At 42.7% G+C, this 21,002-nt stretch overlaps 1 protein-coding gene across 5 annotated transcripts in view; it reads left to right on the forward strand.

Moving 5' to 3' along the window:
- The window catches only part of ADGRB3 (adhesion G protein-coupled receptor B3), a 453,891-nt gene that overhangs the window by 201,409 nt on the left and 231,480 nt on the right, over positions 1-21,002 (forward strand). For all 5 annotated transcript variants that reach the window (XM_053381170.1, XM_053381167.1, XM_053381166.1 and 2 more), the window contains 2 exons: positions 13,554-13,622; positions 15,878-15,986. In XM_053381170.1, the coding sequence (XP_053237145.1) occupies positions 13,554-13,622; positions 15,878-15,986 (178 nt within the window). The remainder of the gene's footprint in view (positions 1-13,553; positions 13,623-15,877; positions 15,987-21,002) is intronic.

The raw sequence follows: 21,002 nt of genomic DNA on the forward strand, positions 1-21,002 counted from the left end.
AAGCAGCTTAGTCATGCTGACCACATGACCCGGAAGCTGTACGCCGGCTCCCTTGGCCAATAAAGCGAGATGAGCGCCGCAACCCCAGAGTCGGTCACGACTGGACCTAATGGTCAGGGGTCCCTTTACCTTTACCTCTCACCCCACCACACACCACTTCCTAACTTCATCTGCCCCAACTGCCTTTCCTGTCAACCCCTGCCCAACAAAGAGCTGGGGTAAAAAAGTGTGAGACTAGCAGCGCCATCCAGTGTTCCCCTGGATGGCTTTTGGCAGAATTAGATTCTCTAAGCTTGAATCTAGCCCAGAATTCATCAGATTCCAGCATATTTCTTTAGAAACAGGTCCCAGAACAACTGCTATGTTTCTAGTATATCCTGCAATGCACATTGATTACATCATGACATTAAGTTGATTCATAACACTTTGCAGTCTTTGGATATGTGCAAGGAGTTCATAAAGCTTTAAAAAAAATAAAATTATACAAAGCATGCTAAGTATTTAAGTATCTCACCATAGGGAAGGTAAACTATGTCAGCAATGGCACACATAAATGTTTGTGGGCCATGCCAGGTCTCGCATGTGTGTGGTGAGGATGCATATTTGAGGTTCAGAGATGTTGGCATTGCATGCACCAAAGTCTCTGAAGCAGCATGCACATCAGTGATGGTGTCAGTCCTTGACATGGCACAAACTTCCACAAAGGTAATCATAATAATAATAAATTTTTATTTATACCCCGCCCTTCCCGGTTTAAAATCCGGGCTCAGGGCAGCTAACAGCAAATATAAAACATTGTTTAAAATGTGACTTTAAAACAGCATAAAACAGCATAGAATACAACATAAAATGCAGCATTAATATCAATAAAATTCAAAAATTCAGGGGTCATTTTGGGGGGGGACCCCAGTCAGTAGACATTGAATGATCACCAGGGCTAACTGGTCCTACTAGGGCCAGCAAGGATGTGTGGGAATAAGAATTTAAATGTTGGGTCCCAGAAAGGGTTTCTTCATAGAAGAGGAAAGGGAAAAGGGAATAGAGGATCAGGCTAATTCAAATTGTAGGCCAGGTGGAATAGCTCTGTCTTACAGGCCCTGCGGAAGGAGATCAAGTCTGGTACAAGGACTGGTAAAGTCAAAATACAAAAGCCCACTAAACCCTTAACAATTTGCTCAGTACTTTACTGAAAAAATATTTCAGATCCATTCCCACTTGTTTGCTGTAGTTGATAAAGGCCCAGCAGAGGTAACTTTGACTCCAGCTTTTCCAGTGATAATGGATTCTTTGCCATTTGTACAGCCCAAGAATGTGAAGGGATCCTTGGAGAGCTACCACAGGTGTGCTAGATCATTGCCCTTCCTGTCTCATTAAATAGGCCACTGGGGAACTGGCCAAGCAGGTAAAGGGAGTGGTCAGTGCCTCCTTACATACAACAAGTCAGGATCCTAGTATGCCTAAAGAAGGCAGTGTTAAGATTTCTATTGAAAAATCCTTCCCTGAATCCCACCATATTGGATAATTATCAGCAGTTTCCAGCGCTGCATTTCTGGGCTAGGTTACTAGAGCATGTGGTTGAGTCCCATCTCCAGGGGTTTCGGGATGAGATGGATTATCTAGATCCATTTCACTCTAGTTTCAAGCCTGGTTGTGGGACAGAAGTGCCTTTGGTCACCTAGGTGGACGACTTGCACTAGGAATTGGACAAGGGGAGTGTGTCCCTATTGGATCTGCTGGACCTTTCAGCGGCTTTCGTTACCATCACCCACAGTATCCTCTCCATCTGATCCTTGAGCTCTCCCGAGGCCTATAAGCACACCCACACTGGATTTCCCCCATGTAGACTGTATGCAAACATTCAAGTGGAAATATCCAGAGGAGGGACAGGCAAGCCTAGTGGAATAATTCCACTGTCCACCATGAATAGTGCCTACCCACAAAGAATATTATTCAGACAGGGCCTCTCATTTAGTACCATGAGTGCCCTAAAAAGGTAAAGGGATCCCTGACCATTAGGTCCAGTCATAGCCAACTCGGGTTGCGACGCTTATCTCGCTTTACTGGCCGAGGGAGCCGGCGTACAGCTCATGTGGCCAGCATGACTAAGCCACTTCTGGCGAACCAGAGCAGCACACGGAAACGCCGTTTACCTTCCCCCCGGAGCGGTACCTATTTATCTACTTGCACTTTGATGTGTTTTCGAACTGCTAGGTTGGCAGGAGCAGGGACCGAGCAACGGGAGCTCACCCCGTCGCGGGGATTCGAACCACCAACCTTCTGATCGGCAAGTCCTAGGCTCTGTGGTTTAACCCGTAGCGCCACCCGCATCCCTAGGTGCTGCAAAATTCTTAATAGGACAGAAAACAACATCAGCATTTGAGAATATGGGGGGGGGGAGAACAATAAATGTACCACTAATTCTGTTTTTTAGAGCTTGTTGGCTTAAAATCACATTGCTTTTTAGATGTTTTGCATCGTGCTAATAAGACATTTAAAGCTAAATTAAAATCAATAAGGCTCTCTGGACATTTTTATTTTTTATTTTTTTTTATTTTTTATTTTTTTTATAAATTTTTTTATTGCTTTTTTCCAGAATCTAAATCCATCATCAATAACACAACAAAAGCGGTTTTACAGAAAGAAAAAGAAATTAAACAAGAAAAAATTCATTTTTCGAAGTCTTTTTTTTTTTTTTTTCATCATCCACTGGACTTCCCCATCTCCTCCATCCCTGCATTCTTTATAATAAATATAAACAGCAAATTAATACCTTGTTTCCTGTGTTTTTGTATTTTCATCTAATTATTCACTCTGAAATTAAAACTTTTCTCAATCATTAACTTTGTTTCTATCAACTCCGAATTTCAATACTGAAGCATATTTACCTCAAACCTTAGCAAATTTTTAACATTCATATATCTTATAATGTTTTTGTAAATAGTCCTTAAATTTTTTCCAATCCTCTTCCGCAGCCTCTTCTCCCAGGTCTCGGATTCTGCCAGTCATTTCGGCTAGTTGCATATAGTCCATCAGTTGTGTGTGCCATTCTTCCAGTGTGGGTAGCTCCTGTGCCTTCCAGTATTTAGCTATGAGAATTCTTGCTGCAGTCGTTGCATATAGAAAGAAGGTTCTGTCTTTCTTAGGTATCCTCTGGCCCACAATGCCCAAGAGGAAGGCCTCTGGTTTCTTCTGAAAGGTATACTTAAATACCTTTTTCAACTCGTTATAAATCATTTCCCAGAAGGCCTTCACCCTCGGGCATGTCCACCAGAGGTGGTAAAAAGTTCCTTCAGCCTCCTTACATTTCCAACATTTATTATCAGACAAATGGTATATCTTTGCAAGTTTGACTGGGGTCATGTACCACCTGTACATCATTTTCATAATATTTTCCTTTAAGGCACTACATGCCGTAAATTTCATACCGGTGGTCCATAACCTTTCCCAGTCCTCAAACATAATGTTGTATCCAATATCTTGTGCCCATTTTATCATGGCTGATTTGACTGTCTCATCTTGAGTATTCCATTTAAGCAGCAAGTTGTACATTCTTGAAAGCACTTTCGTCTTAGGTTCAAGTAATTCTAGTTCTAATTTTGATTTTTCCACCTGGAAACCAATTTTTTTATCTTTTTTAAAGATCTCTAAAATTTGGGCATAGTGAAACCAGTCTCGCACCTTCCCTTTCAATTTTTCAAAGCTCTGCAACCTCCAAGTGTCACCCACTCTTTCTATTATTTCACAGTATTTTGCCCAGCCACCCCCCATATTAAGTATTTTTGTGGCTTTAGCCTCCATCGGTGATAGCCACCTCGGAGTCTTGTTTTCAAATAAGTCCTTGTATTTAGTCCAGACAGAAAACAGAGATTTCCTTACAATATGGTTTTTAAACAACTTATGAGACTTTACCTTGTCGTACCACAAATATGCATGCCACCCAAAAGCATTGTTGAACCCTTCCAGATCTAGGACATCAGTGTTTTCTAGCAAAAACCAATCTTTCAGCCAGCAGAGGGATGCAGCTTCATAATACAACCTTAAGTCCGGCAGGGCAAAACCCCCTCTTTCCTTTGCATCTGTTAATATTTTAAATTTTATTCGGGGCTTTTTGCCCTGCCAGACAAACTTCATAATGTCCCTCTGCCACTTTCCAAAACATTCCACTCTGTCCACGATCTGTAGGGTCTGGAACAGAAACAGCATTTTTGGCAATACATTCATCTTTACTGCTACAATTCTTCCCAACAAGGAAAGTTTCAATCTTGACCAGATTTCTAGATCCTTTTTAATTTCAGACCAACATTTTTCATAATTATCTTTAAACAGATTCAAATTTTTCCCAGTCAAGTTGACCCCCAGGTATTTCACTTTATTAACAACGTTTAGTTCTGTTTCCTTCTGAAACCCATCTATTTCTAAAGGTGTCAAGTTTTTTGCCAAAACCTTAGTTTTTTGTTTGTTTAACTTGAATCCCGCCACCCGACCAAACTCAGAAATTAATTCCAATACTCTTTTTGTGCTGGACACCGGCTCCTGTAATGTCAAAACCAAGTCATCTGCAAAGGCCTTCAGTTTATATTGTTTTCCTCCGACCTGTATTCCTTCCACCTGCTGATCCTTCCTGATCAAATTTAGCAAAACCTCAAGGACAGAAATAAATAGCAAGGGTGATAGGGGGCACCCCTGTCGTGTTCCTTTTTCAATTTTAAACTCTTCTGTCACCACATTGTTTACTATCAATTTAGCCTTTTGTTCTGAATATATTGCATCTATGCCATTTTGGAACGCCCTTCCCACTCCCATCCCTTCCAAATTCTTCTTCATAAATTTCCAAGATATATTGTCAAAGGCCTTCTCCGCGTCTATAAATATCAAAACTGCTTTTGTGTTCAAATTTGTCTGTAGAAGTTCCAGAACGTCAACAATGTTCCTAGTATTATCTGACAAATGCCTGCCAGGGAGAAAGCCTGCTTGGTCTTTATGAATAACTCCATTTAAGACTTTTTTCAATCTATTTGCCAAAATGTCAGCAAAAATCTTGTAATCCACGTTTAGGAGTGAGATGGGACGGTAGTTCTTAAGTTGAGTCTTTTCAGATTCCAATTTTGGTATCAAAGTGATGAATGCCTCTTTCCACGATTCTGGTGCCCCCTTCCCTTCCATAATTTGATTACATACCTCCATCAATGGCTGAGTCAGGTATTCCTTCAATATCTTATAGTATTTGGAGGTAAGTCCATCTGGGCCCGGGGATTTGCCTAGTTGCATGTTCTGAATGGCATTTTCGATTTCCTGTTGGGTTATTTTATAATTCAGGTCAGTTTGTTTGTCTTGTGTTAGTTTTTGTAGGCCATAGCTTTTTAAAAATTTATTTATTTCAGTCTCCACTTGGGGTCCTTGGGAAAACAATTTTTTAAAATATCTCTGGAAACACTTTCTAATTTCCTCTGGTTTCTGAATACATTCTCCTTCAACCTCTAGATTGGTAACAAAGTTCAGTTTTTGTCTCTTTTTCAGCTGCCATGATAGCAGCTTCCCACATTTATTTGCCGATTCAAATGATCTTTGTTTCATCTGTTTGATTTTCCATTCAACTTCTTGATTTATCAGTTTTACATATTGTGCTTGATGGAATTTTATTTCTCTCAAAACTTCTTTTGATTTTGGATTTAGTCTCAACTTTTTCTCTCCGTCTTTTATCCTTTCCAAGATCTTATCCTTTTTACCGTTCCAGAGTTTTTTCTTAATAGAATTCTGCTGTATCAGAAACCCTCTCATAACAGCTTTGCTTGCGTCCCAGATTGTTTTTTTTTCCACCGAAGTGTTCAAATTTAGTTCAAAGTAGTCCTTCATCGTCTTTTGGGCCTTCTTCACTATCTCCTGGTCTCTAAACAATGCATCATTCATTCTCCATCTGAAGGATCCAGCTGGTGTAAGTCTCAAGTCCATTTTCAAGGGGTTATGGTCGGAGCAAGTTTTAGGGCAGATCTCTACTTTTTTGGTCTTGGGTGCCAGTCCTCTAGATATCCAGATTTGGTCGATTCTTGTCCAGGATAGGTGGGCCTCAGAAAAGAATGTTCCCTCTCTACCTAGGGGGTTCTTTGTCCTCCAGATATCAATCAAGTCCATATTGTCTGTGAGTTCAAAAAAAGTCTTTGGTAGTCTGCCATCTTTAGTCACGTTTTGATTTTGTGACTTATCCATGTGTGTGGAGACAACCCCATTCATATCTCCCATCAGAATGATGTTATTATAGTCCATATGGTCCAGCATTGTCTCATGCAGCTTCCCATAAAATTCAGATTTCCCCTCATTTGGTGCATAAATTCCAATTATCAAAAATTTTTCTCCTTGTGATTGTATTTCGATCGCCAAAATTCTTCCTTGTTCATCTTTGAACACAAATTTTGGTGCTAGGCTCTCCTTTGCATATATCACGACTCCCCTTTTCTTTTCTTTAGCTGATGAAATAAATTCTTGGCCTAGTCGCTTGTTTATTAGCACTCTTCTGTGGAGCCTAGTCACATGGGTTTCCTGGAGACAAATGACGTCTAGTTGTTCTTTCCTCAAAATGTGAAAAATCCTTTTCCTTTTTTCAGGGGAATTTGCCCCATGGATATTCCAACTAAAAAGCTGCAGAGACATCCTGGATCAGCTTGTTAGCCGATGGGGTTGTCTCCCTTCTCGTCTATGTCTGGAGGTGGATCTTTTGTACCAGGCGTGGGGGGTGGCCAGGTACCTGCTGTCCCTTTTCGAAGGTCCTCCCCGTGATCGTTTAGGAATTTTTCTTGCTCTTCTGCTGTTCTGATTCTCACCTTCTTCCCTTTCAAATTAAAAGATAATCCTTGGGGGAATTCCCACCTGTAAGGGATTGTGTTGTTTCTTAATAATCTTGCCAGATCCTTGTATGTAGTTCTTAAGTCCAACAATTGTTTTGGTATGTCTCTGAAGATTTCTGCTGTCTTTCCCTGTATCACCAATGGGTTTTTAAAATGTAGGCCAAGTATGTTGTCTTTTTCTTGCTTGTATCTCAATATGATCAAGCAATCCCTTGGTTTATCTTTCTTGGCCACTCTTCCCAATCTAAAAGCGGTGACGATTTTGAAGTCTTTCTCTTCTGCCAAACCCCAGAACTTGGATATTTCTGCAGTCAAAAAGCCAGCCAAATCTTCCTTTTCTAGTTCTGGAATATTTCTAATCCTAAGATTACTTTCCCGGTTTTTCAGCTCCGCCATAGACAGATAGGCCTGTTGTTCAGTGACCTGTCTACTCAGTGGTCTTACTTCCCCTCTTAATTCCTCAATCCTTTTTTTGTTTTGGTCTGCTTTCGTGTTTGCGTCCTCAGCTAATTTTCGGTTCTCTGATATAGTCTTTTCAAAATTTCCTATCGCCTGTGTGTTTTGAGCAACTTGGTCTGTCAACTTATTAATCGTTGCTGTAACCTGGTCAAATTTAGCCGCTTGTTCATCAGCTTTCTTATTTAATGCTGCCAGTTGATCCAATATTTCTTTAGAAATAGGGTCTAATCCTCCTGCAGCCATATCCTCCAAAACTGGCTGTTTAAATTGTCCTTCTTGCAGACCTGTCACAATTGGAACAGATGATCTACGTGGCTGCACAGGCAAAGTTGATTGCAATAGTTCAGTTTGTTTTGCTTTCTTGGCAGCCCTTGTTTTTCCTGCCACACTCATTCCACAACTGTCTAGGTTTCAAGGTCAAATTGTAAATCCCATGGGAAAAGCAATCATCCAGGCAAAAAGATTTCCAAAACAACCAGCAGTTCTCAGAGGTTTATATTTCCACAATCCAGCAGGGGGAGCTCCCGAAAAGTTTCCACCATTTAATTCCCAAATATGGTAAAATCCAAAATAAGGGGGGGAAACCCTCTAAATTCACTTTAAACTGCAGATGATAAAGGTTCTTTGCGAAGGTGTGAACAACAGTTCCTTTTTTGTAACTGCAAAGTAGCCCAATGTAACTTTATGTCTCTATACACAGTTGCCACAGTCTGATGTTACTTTGTATCCAGGCAGCCCGTGAGCTGGGGCTTATAACTTTATAATCCACAAAATATAGAGAGGTATAGCACAGTCTCACAATCAAATCCAAACTTGCAGGGTAAGTTCCAACTTCTTTTAAACTCCTTTCAACGCTTCCGCTTTAAAAAAACTTTGCTCAGTACTTTAAACAGGGACGGAAGACTGACTTCCTTTTTAGCGTCTCCCGCTTTCAGCCGAAATTCACCAATTTGATGTCCAAATAAAGCCTCAAATTTCTTACTCACGAGTTTGTTGTTTCCAATCAAATGTTCAAAGAAGAAAGGTCAGCGCTCATCAGCAGCAGCCGCGCGGCTTCGCTTCCGCGGAAAGAGCGATGGATTCACAGCACCGCTACCCCCTCCACGTTCCGGAGCCCCTTACGGGGTCCCTTCTGCGTATCCGAGGTCGCTCCTGGTGCCCGCCGAATCCCACGGCCACGGGCTCACTCTACCCGTGGTTTTCCTAAACGGGTCGTCGCTGTGCCGCAGCGCACGACCCTTTTCCGCGGAGCCCCTCTTCAACAACTGAAGAGGACCGCCATTGCTGTTTCGCGCCGCCTCCGGAAGTCTCTCTGGACATTTTTAACATGAAAGCCTTTCCTTGTGGCCTTTAATTAACCTTTTAGAAGTATGGACACATTTAGGGGATGTCTGTGTTAGCCTTGTAATCTTTTATGCTTCCAGAGGTGTTGGGAAGGGAATAATTATAGAAATGAAGTTATCTCTTTAGGGAGGAATATTGTAGGTTAAGCTCCTTCTCATCTCATATTCGCACTCTGTTTTATAATTTGCTATATATTACTGCTGTTCCAGTGATGCAGTGTAGGATATTAGAGGGGTGTGTTACATATTTGCTGGCAAATATATTGGGGATCTGATTCATCAGATCCCCAATGTAAATTCAATGAAGAGTTTCCCCACTGCCTTGATATTGAAGACCGGATCGAGTCTTTAGAATTGTCTTTCCCGTTTCTAATTAGTCAGTGTAGTAATTTTTGCACTTGTGAATTTTCTAATTAAGGGTTTGCTCACATTATGATGCCACTTAATGGCTTTCCAGCAATTTCAGAGAAGGGTTTTAACTCAGTTGTAGAGCACATGCAGGGCATACAGAATGTCACAGGTTCAGTCCCTGGCATCTCCAGGTATGGCTGATAATGGTCCCCTGCCTGCAATCAATGTACACAGTGCCAAGTTAGATGGAACAATGGTTTGGCATGATATACAGCAACTTCCTATAGTCTATGTTCAGGAAAGGCCTGGACTCTTTGTTACCTGTTTTAAATCACCCTATAGCCCAAATTCAACCAACATTCAACTGGCATGCATCCAGAAAGTCCATCAAAAGCTTCATTATGTGAAATCCTCACCCCAGTTCAATCCCCTCTAAGAATAAGTTATGAAGACAGGTGTTTCATATGAAATGTAATGGTAGTATATTAATAGACAATCTACAGTGTGTGGTGTGTCAGTCGCAGAAACAGGCAAGGTGAACACCGCAATGTAGTAAGAGATTTTGTTATTAAAGTTTTGGCAACAATTGATTTAGCTGCCATGATGCCATGAATATATATAATTAATGGAATTAACATTCACAAACATTAAGTATGTTTAGTCATAACTGCTGTGCAGAACTGGTTTTTGAGTAGCTTAATGTGTCTTCTGTAGAAGTAGGGTACTACAGTGGTATCTCGGGTTACATATGCTTCAGGTTACATATGCTTCAGGTTACATACGCTTCAGGTTACAGACTCCACTCACCCAGAAATAGTGCTTCAGGTCAAGAACTTTGCTTCAGGATAAGAACAGAAATTGGGCTCCGGCGGCACGGCAGCAGCAGGAGGCCCCATTAGCTAAAGTGGTGCTTCAGGTTAAGAACAGTTTCAGGTTAAGAACGGACCTCCAGAACGAATTAAGTACTTAACCCGAGGTACCACTGTGTGCACATACCAAGATTATATTGGTAGTGATGAAGTATTTAAACTCTTCTCTGCAGTAATATGCGTTATGAATGATTACTTGGAAACAAATTCCAGGGTGTTCAAAGAGAGTCAGTGATCTTTAACATGTGCTTAGGAGAGGACCTCCATTATGACATAATCTGGAGCTGCTTTCATGATGTAGTTGTGAAAGTAAAAACCTTTCCCTCACACTTATAATCAGGTGTGAAGGATCGGTGTGTGTGTGTTTGATCATATGAATTTTAACTTTAATTAGCCACTGTGCAAAGTCACTGAGTGATGTGAAAAGCTTTCCTCCCCATGTGGAGATGTAAAATATGGAAGACAGAAAGATTAGTATTTTAAATATTTATTCGCACAATGCAGAAGGGATGTGCTTCAGCCTCCAAAGAGTATTCAGGATTTGAGCACAGATTTATTTGTGGTTTGGCACTCTCACGTCACATTCGCAACAACGGGTCTAGACACAAGATGACCAGACTATGCCCTGGCTTTGGAAACTTAGATTTATTTTGACAGCTAATATTTGGAATGCCAGCATGCCATAATTTCTGAAGAACTGAGGGCTAGATTATGCATCACAAACATAGAGTTTGTGTGCTTAACTCTTCCTACATCTGCCTCCTTCCTCCCATAGTTTCTCCGTCCAGATCTTGTTAATCTGCATGGATTTCTGGGTGTATGTATGTTATGTCACAGGAAAAAATGGACCCAGGCAGCAGATGAGGAAAAAAAGAGGCAGGTGGGAGAAAGGTTTAAGACCCTTCTATCTACCACTTCCCCGCCCCCAGGAAATCATGTTTACCCCCACATTGCTTTGCAGCCATTTGGCAGAAACCCAGGTTCCCATATGTCTTGTTATGAGGGTCAGTACAACACGTGGCACCACCTTAAGCAGCCATCCTACTACTGCTCTCATCTGTCACTCCTTCACCTCTCCTCCCTTGCTTTTAAATTGTTTTGCCATTGACAATGTGGGGGTAGCATGGGGAGTCTCTCCACTTTCTGTGAGCGAGGGGGTCCTTCCTCAGTGTGAGGCATTATGGGTGAGGTGGTCCTGGAGAGTGCCTGTGCCACTGCCACTTTGTCAGGGCAACTAGAAATTCTCTTTACAGATTAGTTGGAGGTTTAAAGTTATTTTAGTATTTTTAGCTCTCTCTCTTTTTTTAATAAGCATTTCTAGCTGCTGAGGTAAAGCTAGTGAGAGCCAGTGTGGTGTAGTGGTTAAGAGCGGTAGACTCGTAATCTGGTGAACCGGGTTCGATTCCCTGCTCCTCCACATGCAGCTGCTGGGTGACCTTGGGCTAGTCACACTTCTTGAAGTCTCTCAGCCCCACTCACCTCACAGAGTGTTTGTTGTGGGGGAGGAAGGGAAAGGGGATTGTTAGCCGCTTTGAGACTCCTTCGGGTAGTGATAAAGCGGGATATCAAATCCAAACTCTTCTATTTTTCTTCTTCTTCTCCTGGTGACCTCAGCTATAAGACCTTGCCCTTAGAAAGATGCATGAGGATGAGATGGGCACTTTGCGGAACACTTTGATAGGAGTCTTTCTCAGATGGGTGGTGGTTGCAGCAGTGGCCAGCCATGATCATCATCATCATTTTTTATTTGTATGCCGCCTTTCCATAGTTAAAAAACAATGCTCAAGGTGGCTTACAGCATAACAAGATTTACCTAATTACAAAAGTCATAAACAATAAATAAACCACATAAAAAAAATACAGAACCAAATGGGAAACAATTTCCACATAAATCAAAATCTAAAACTAAGAATACAGCATTAATGTCACAGTTTAAAATGACATAGGTAAAAAATAACAGCAATTTAAACAAAAAACAAAATAAAATGGAGCCCGCTCTGCCCAGTAGCAGCAGCGGCAGCAGCGGCAGCAGTCCTTTCTAGAGTCCATCAGGCCCCGCCCTAGGCCAGGTGTTGAGTGGCAGGACTGGGGCCCTCAGGCACTGAGCAGCGGAGTAATGTCACATTAATTCGCTGTTCCCCAGCTCCCACTGCTGAGGCAGTTGTCTCATTTCACCTCATGATAGGGCCAGCCCTGTCTAGCAACATCTATTTTCATTTTGAAAAGGTGATTGGAACAGAAGGAATATAGAATGAATATATTGTGTTCACGTTTGGTTAAGCACAGTGCAAAAAACAGTACAGTTTGGCTTCTTTTTGACCTTGGATCAATCTGAAGGCCTGCATTTTAAAATGTAAATAGTAACAGGATAATTGACAGACTATGGATAAACCTGGATTACTTATAAAAAAAAAGTTATCAAAACTGAGCCCAACTTTTACAGCTAAAGATAGAAGTGGTATAAATGGATTGAAGTATTTATTGTGGTTAAAAATAGAGTTTTGAGAATAACTTGAAAGAAACCAATTGACAGAAAATGTGTTATTTAAAAGCCACCTAGTACAATCCTAGATGTGGACTGTCCAAGATGTGGTTCATGTAAATATATTCCAGTAAGCAGGCTATAGATGCTAATAACTTAAGCTCAAAAAGGTTGAGAAAAGTATCTTTTTATATTTCAGTTTCTACTTCTGACAGAAAAAAGTGTGTAATGGCATTTACAAGGCTGAAACTTTTAATTGGTTTACCGGGTAGAATAGGATTGTGCTGCATAGGTTTGGCTTATTCATTATTGGCGGGCAATGTTAATTAATGAGACAAAATTTGTGAAGAAACGATTCAGGGACACAATTGTTTGCTCTTGTAGTTAAGACCATTTTGGTACTGGTCACATAACAGGGAATGAAAGACAAAATAAGATAAATGGCCTTTCTTCAACAATGGATTGCAACTTTTGCTTAACAGATGGTAGCTTTTCTTAACACTTTAGAAAGGCCTGCATGGTTGTGATAACATGTGAACTGATTGCCATAGCTGGCAACCTCACTAGTCCATACAGTTCAATATACAAGTTTGTGTCCTTATAGCACTCCATCTGTTAAAAAAGTCATTTTAGATAAGGGGATTTTTTTTTTTAACATACTGATTTTGAAATGTATGCAATGCATTATAAACCCATACATCCGGGGGATGGGATAAATGATAAATTTGCTTCCTAGAAAATCTCTCATGTGAGCATTTCTGTTACCACAGATGCTCATATTCTATCTTTAAGGTAACTGCAGCAGCCAACAGAATTTAAAATGACCAGTGGAAACAAAATGTCCCTGATAAGTTCATTTGAGTATTGACAGAAGTATACTGGTACAGGTGAAAGCCAAAAGAAATCACAAACCCACAACTGTTATTTTTTACTTGGGCAGGGGTAGCCAACATGGTACCCTCCAGAGGTTTTAGACTCCAACTTCCATCAACCCCAACCAGCATGTCCATTAGTCAGGGATGATGGGAGTTGTAGTCCACAACGTCTGAAGAGCAGAACATGTGCTACTGCCAACAGAGGGGGACTCTCCGTTACCATGTTTCAGCTGCAAGCCTTATATAAAGTAGCATCATACATACTACAAAGTTTTTACTGCGTTGCATGCTATATATTTCTGTTATATAAGCTCATTGTCTTCTTGAATTTTCAGAACTTCTTTCAAATAGTTAGTAACCTTCTGGATGAAGAGAACAAAGAGAAATGGGAAGATGCGCAGCAGGTAAATTTGTACAGATTTACCAGTCATTTGCTGTTGGAAACTTTCCCCCTTACCTGACCTAGAGAGAATGACATTACTTGTGTGCATTATTTAAGTGGTTATTTATCATTGGATTAAAACAGGCAAATTGTTTAGAACTGAATGCTTGTCCAAACAAATAGGTTTTCAATACCCACACACACTTGGAAAAGGAAGGTGCTTGTTGGACCACATTAGAGAGAGCATTCCAAGCTTTTGGTGCACCTACCTTTCTTACAGGTGATGAGACAGAGAGCAGGGCATCTCATTGTTTGAACAGAGAGAAAGTAGTTCTTCAGCATTAAAGGTTAATGCCATGACTTTAAATTGAACTTGGCAATAAATAGATAACCAATATACATGACCTAAGTTCCCATTGTCTGTTTTGGCAGGAGATTCTGGACTTACGAAAGAAAGACCTTCAGATAGCACATAGTTAATCTTAGGAACTTTGTTTCTGCAGGACGGGTGGTGAACACTATCTTAGATGGGAATTAGACAAATTCATGGAGGTTAAGGTGATCAATAGCTATTATTCATAATGTATATATTTCAGGCATTATAGGTTCAGAGGCAGCATGCCTTTGAATTTCAGCTGTTGGGAAACAACAGTGGGAGAGGGATGCTGTGCCCTTAACCCTGCTTAGTGGGCTTCCAATAGGCAACTGATGGGCCACTGTGGGAAGCAGGATGTTAAGACTAAGTGGGCATTTCTTCTGATCCAGCAAGGCTGCTCCTATGTAGTCATGCAGTCTGTGAAAATACATTTGCCAAGAGCATCCCTGTTTTACCCCAGCGTTGATAAAAATATGTTCAAATATAATTCCAAAGAATCCGACTCCTCCTCACATTTTAAAAGCTATAGCAGCCATTCATACAAGTATGTGTACATTGTGGGTGCACATGCAGACAACCTTCACAACTGCATAAACTGCATGCATTTGAAATAGATATTCTTATTTTATCAAGCTTTGTACGGCTGCTGTTTTATTAATGCTGTTTTTGAAGCTGTTTCTTAATGTCATGGTGATGTGTGTATATTTTAACTTTTTATTCTACTTTTGCTGCAAGTTGCCCTGGATGCCCTTAACAGGTAGAAGGAAAAGGCATAAGCTTTCAGTAAATAAATAAATCCCTGCCAAAAAGTTAGGACATTTGTTCTATCAAATGGACTACGGAGCAGTATCTTTCTCAGATTCAAAGCTGCACAGTTAGTCATGTCACATCCAGGAAATCATGTCGTATCCAGGAAAGAAAATAGGACGAGACTCTCCTAGGTTTGCACATATTTAATTCAGAGTGCTTGAAAGAAAACAGAATGAGATTGCTTAGCTGGAAACAGCTCGCTTCCAACAAGTTGCTATTGTTTAGATTAGGTAAAATATTCATTGTGTATTATAAACCATACATGCATATTTTATGACCCATGAGATGATGAACTTAACATGAAGACTTTCAAAAGTCCTTCCATAGGATTAACCAGGTTAGGATGCTCTATGTGTGTTTTGGTGGGGAGGGGGATAGTCTAAAACTGCAGCACATTTTCTTGGGGTTGGGTGGGAGTGGATCAACAACTGAGCAAGAACAATTTGTACTGCTGTAGATTTTCACATGGGAAAAGGCACTTTTCTAAATTCTCCCACAGCCAGCAAAAGCAGCAAAAGCCCTGCCATGTAAAGTCAGCGTGGGAAGCCCAAAGTAGACATTTTAAATAATCATAATTATTATAATCATTTTTAATTTTTATTTACGGAAAAACGGTAACCCTCCCAGACTGCAGCAAATCATGGATAAAATAAAGAAATCAAAAGGATGCATCCCAAGGAATGCCCATCCTTTATGTTTCCTGCAAAGTTGTGCTTTGTTGGCAGTGTTGCTCAGGCCTTCGCCACGGATGCAAACAGGGGCACGCTGGCTCTGAGAGGTGTCTGGCATCATCATCATCCATGGAGAGAGGGCTTTACACTTTGCTAAAACTGCCCACCCCATGGTTGCTCTACGCAGATGGGAGAGATCAAAACTCCTCTATCTTGATGCTTGAGCACACATGGTGTACCCTAAAGGCTAAAATAAAGCTTGCCTTTTAATCACATGTCATTGATACCAATTTCAACCTGATAACAGTTTCAGATTCTGATAGTTTTGTTATGCTGGACATGCATGTGTTACATTAGTCCCACTGAGTTTGTTTGTTTTGAGGTCTTGTAGTAATTGTGTGCCTGACCTTCATTTTTTAGATCTATCCAGGCTCGATAGAACTAATGCAGGTGATTGAAGATTTTATACACATTGTTGGAATGGGGATGATGGACTTTCAGAATTCATACTTAATGACTGGAAATGTAGGTAAGAAATAGGAATTTCTTTTATCATATATACTTATATGTGATATGTTGAAAAAGTATGCATTGTATAAATACTGCTTCTCTCACACGTAGAACCTAGATCCACCCTCACTTCCAAACCTACCTTTTGCTGTTAAGCATTGTACAATATATGCGTCATATTCCTGGTGGGATCTTCTTAGAAAGTGGGTATGGTTCTTAGGAAGTAAAATCTTGCATTCTATCGGAAACCAGGTTACCACACTTTTATTCACAACAATAGATTCCGCAGCATTTCCAATCATGTTACAATGCTATGGTGGCCGCTTTGCATCGCTGAAAATAAGATATTCATCATCAAAAGTGAGAGCACTAATCTGCATAGATTTGCACATACTAATTTACAGGTATACATGAAAATTGAAAATAATTACTAGAATTAAAATTTCACCGAAGGTGAGCCCAATCCATTTCCTATTCAAGTCAGCCTCCACCTTAAAAAAACCAACACCTTACACTAATTTGCATATCACCCAAATCATTTCTTGTTAAATTAATTACAGCCCTGATGAACCAGATCTTGCTCCACACACAGTTTCTCTTAAATTAAGCCAGATCTCTTCCATTATTCAATCTTCATATCATCACCTTCCGTAAATCAAATTGAATTCAAAGTACCGTATTTTTCGTTGCATAGGATGTTCCGTCCCATAGGACGCACCTAGTTTTTTTTTGGGGGGGGGGAATAAAGGGAAAATTTTTTCCTTTATTTCCCCCCCCAAAACCAGGTTGGGTAAACCGAACCAGGTTGAGGAACAGCGGGATGACGGCGCTGCGCCTCCATGCTGTCCCCCGAGCTTGTGGGGCTGGCCGATGTGTGCCTGGCGCGTGGGGCGCTCTGCTTCAGCGTGCCCTGCCCGCCGGGCGGCAGGCTGCTATCCGAAGTGGGGAGCCCTGCAGGGAACTCCTGCAGGGCTCCCCACGCTGCGGATGTCTGCCCGGCGCGAGAGGCAGGGCTGCCTAGGCTGCGGATGTGTTCCCAAAGCGCCGGGCGTTCTGCTTTCAGCGCGCCTGGCGCTCTGGGAAGCAGGCTGCTATCCGCAGCCTAGGCAGCCCTGCGGGAACTCCCGCAGGGCTGCCTAGGCTGCGGATGTCTTCCTGAAGCCTGGAGAGCGAGAGGGGCCGGTGCGCACCGACCCCTCTCGCTCTCCCAAGCTTCAGCGAAAGCCTGCATTCGCCCCATAGGACGCACACACATTTCCCCTTCATTTTTGGAGGGGAAAAAGTGCGTCCTATAGGGCGAAAAATACGGTAAATAGAAGGCACATTGCAATTCCATTCAGAAGAAGGATTCTTACTATGAGCTGAGGGAGCTGGTGGGTGATTTGTTTGTCTTTCTCCCTATCCCAATTTCTCCCTATCCCAATTTTTTGCAAAGGCAAAATGTCAGCTGACCTGCAACACGCAAATCAGAATCTCAATGCCTGGCCCTAGAAAGAGGAAGGAGGCCATTTCCATTTATTTTTTGAAACCAGGGCCGTCTTAAGCATATCCGGCACTGTGGTGCAAAGCTTCCTCCAGCGCTCCCCCTCCCCATTTCCCAGAGTTGTCCACCTTTTTTTAGAGAGGATGGTGCTGCCAGCGAGGCTGGAGGAGGCGTGCAGCAGCTGGAGGGCAGCTCCTCCGGCAGGGAAGAGGCGGAGGCTGAACGCAGCGCCTCCCGGCTCAGCTGGCCGCGGTGGCCATGGCAGAAGGTGGCTCCGGGCGTGACGCTACATGCCGGAGGTGGGCAAGGGCAGTGAGCTGATGCCAGGAAGCGCCGCGTCCAGCCTCTGCCTCGTCCCTGGCACCCTCCAGAACTTGGCGCCCCGGCGCCCCGCGCCACTAGCCTCTATGGGTAAGAAGACCCTGCCTGAAACATTGTCCCTGAAAAGAAAGTCGAAATGATGTGGCTTTCTTTCCCAGAGCAAGCACTCAGATTTCAGTTTTGCATAGTCCATTAGTGTCTGACCAACAATTGACAGGTGGCCCATGAAAGGTGCCCCCCCAACCTGCATAGAACTGGAGAAAAATGGATATGCTTATCTAGCACATATATAACATTATCACAAAAGAAGGTGTGTCCCCCCCCCGCAAGCTAAAACACTTCACACACTGGTGCCAACCTATTTTGACATTTATAAATCAAATTGACATTATCTGAGAAATTGTAATTGGGTGGTTTCCTGTGTTTGAGCTACATTTGAAATTTTAGAATGAGGCACATTAATTTTAAAAATGTCACATAAAAGTGTCTTTTACTTAAGGGATACTCCAGCTGCTCTCTTTTCATCACAGAGCCCCAGTTTCACTTCAGTATCAATCAGTGCTTAATAATCACATCCCAGGTTGGGTGTGGCTGAATCAGTGTTCCTGCCACTGGGCTGGAATAATTTACACTCCTTACGCATGTATCCCCTAAACATTTACTGCTATGCTAAATGTAACTCTAAGGTGCTAAACCATTAGTTATGGAAATATGCATTCCTCCCCTCACAAAGTTAATAATAGGCCTGCCACTTCAGGTTTCATTTAATTTTATCTCAGCAAACAGGAAAATAAATAAATAAATCAGTTTGGAGGGAGGATAACAACAACCCTTGGCCTAATTTTATGTAGCCTTTGATGAGGAGGGCTCAAATGGGGAGAAAGAGGGAAGAAGGGAAGCTGGAGTGTATGGGGCAATGGAAGGAAGGAGTGAACCTCATTCAAGCAAAGAGTTCAGCCCTCTGGCAGCCCCCCCCCCTCAGACAGCCTGGTACATGGGGAGAAAAAGAGAGTGAGAGAGGTGGCAAAGAGCAGAGTAGGTGCCCAGATTTGGGTGCCCAGTTGGGAGTGTGCACAACATGATGTCATGACACCATGTGCAGGTGTGCTGGCACTGCAGTGGCAACTGGGCCGGGGCCCCCACCTCTGCCACGGGGCCTCTGTTGCAGCCCACACGGCCTGTGGAGATGGCACTCCGCTGCCCAACCCCCGCCGTTGCAACCAGGCCAAGGTCTCCACCACGAGGCCTCCACTGAGGCCACAGATGCACCCTGGAAGCATGGCTGTGGCCGCAGCAGGCCCCAACAGAGGCCTTGCAGTGGAAGTGGAGGCCCCAGCCCAGTCACTGCTGCCAGGGGTGAACGAAGGCTAACTGACACCCGGGGCAGGGCAAACTGCCGGCTGTGCACACGTTGCGCTGCTATGTACGACGCATGTGTGGCGTTGCTACGTACAGCGCATGCGTGCAACACCCTGCATGCATTGTACGTAGTGGTTTGCCGCTGGTGCCGCCCAAGCGCCGTATGGATGGTGGTGGTATCCTCTGCTTGCGGCTGCAGACATGAAGAGAGCATCCTCCACATGCCGCTGCGGTAGTGGCGTGATGGCTGCTCGTGCTGCCGCACCTGCAAGCACCCCGCAAGGTGCCTTCTTGTCACCCCTCCAGACATGGCACCTGAGATGCACTGCCTCCCCCCTTGTGACACCCCTGGCTGCCGCAGCACCAGAGAGCCAGCGGAGGTAAGGCAGCAGGTGGCAGACTGAGGCCAAGGAGCATGTGCATGTGCAACATGGTGGCTGGGCACCCACAGTAGAAATTTTGTGGGTGCCCAGGCATCCAGGGCACCCCAGAGATGGCACCAGTGGTACAGAGATAGAAAAGGGAGTGCTAGAATGTCAGAAAGAGAGAGGGTTGCCACAGAGAGACGGAGGGACAGGGCTGTGCCCACTTTTGGTTTTGGCTTTCTCCACTCTCAGCTCTTGCCTTGCATACTTCAGGCATGAAGATCACAACAAGATTGCAAGGCCTTCTGAACTACTGTAACCAGCCTGCACAATTGAAGGAGATCCTGTCTGGCATCCTAAGAGTAATGGTATTCAGTTATGTCCTTTATGGCCACATGCAAGCAACATTGCAGCTGTGATCAAGGGGTCTCTATCCAGTGCTGCATGGTGTGTCATAAGTGTAGCTAGCAAGTAGTCCACACCCTGGCCTACAAACAGTATTCCCACCTATTGACTGTGGGAACTGGACCTATGCTTCTCCTGGAAACAGTGTGAAAATGCTGATTGTAGGAACAAGCATATCCGTGTTGGGAAGTGGATGCAGCCAGCATGATTTGTCACAATAAATTTGCACACTTGCAGAAGCCTTTTCACAGTGGAATTTGAGCTTGGTGCAAATTGCTTCACTGTCTTTTATTAGGTGTTTGGGTTTGGTTTGGTCTTTTAAAGAAAAACAAAATAGCCTGCATATCGCAAACTGTGGATATTTCCATACATCATTGCAGCGGTGTAGCAAATGAAGAAGGCTGCCACAGCCTTTCCCTGTGTGCTCTGACAATCCTGCAGACATGAGGAGCAACTGGTTCGGGACTTAGAATGCCCTTGAATGGATGCCTGAGGTTAATAGAATCAATAAGTAGTAGCAGAATCTGAGAGGCTAAACAAAAGGAAAGGAAATGGTTATTAAAGATACTGCACCTAGCAACAAGTCCAATCATATAAAACGCTTCAGTGGTGCTAAAAGAGCAGAAGTCTGCTCTTATACCTACCAATCAGAGGTCGTTCAGGAAGAGTGAAATTGGCACTGAAAAACACTATTCATAATTTTCAGAAGGTCAGCAAAATCAATTTTGAGGCAAATACTGTTCTGAAAGTACTGATTATGACAGAATAACAAGAGGTGAGAAGCTGCATCTCTGGGCATTAAAAAAAAAATAGTGTGGGAGAAATGAGACGCCGGTTGCTTAAACAGCTGTAGCTAAAATGCTGATACACTTAACATGCATATTCACAATAATTGCCTGCAGGAATGAAGTGTGAATTTGCAGAACGTCTGAAAACTTAACAGCAAATTTATTGCTTTGTCAGTTATTTACACTTACGCTTTAAAAACAACAATTATTACTACTTTTAGAAGTAGACATGACAGAATATATGTGGCATGCTTGTGATGTAGTGGTTAGAGTGGTGGACTAGGGCCTTGGGAGACCAGAGTTCAAATCCCCAT

This window comes from Podarcis raffonei, chromosome 3, assembly GCF_027172205.1.
Source record: "Podarcis raffonei isolate rPodRaf1 chromosome 3, rPodRaf1.pri, whole genome shotgun sequence".
Lineage (NCBI taxonomy): Eukaryota > Metazoa > Chordata > Lepidosauria > Squamata > Lacertidae > Podarcis > Podarcis raffonei.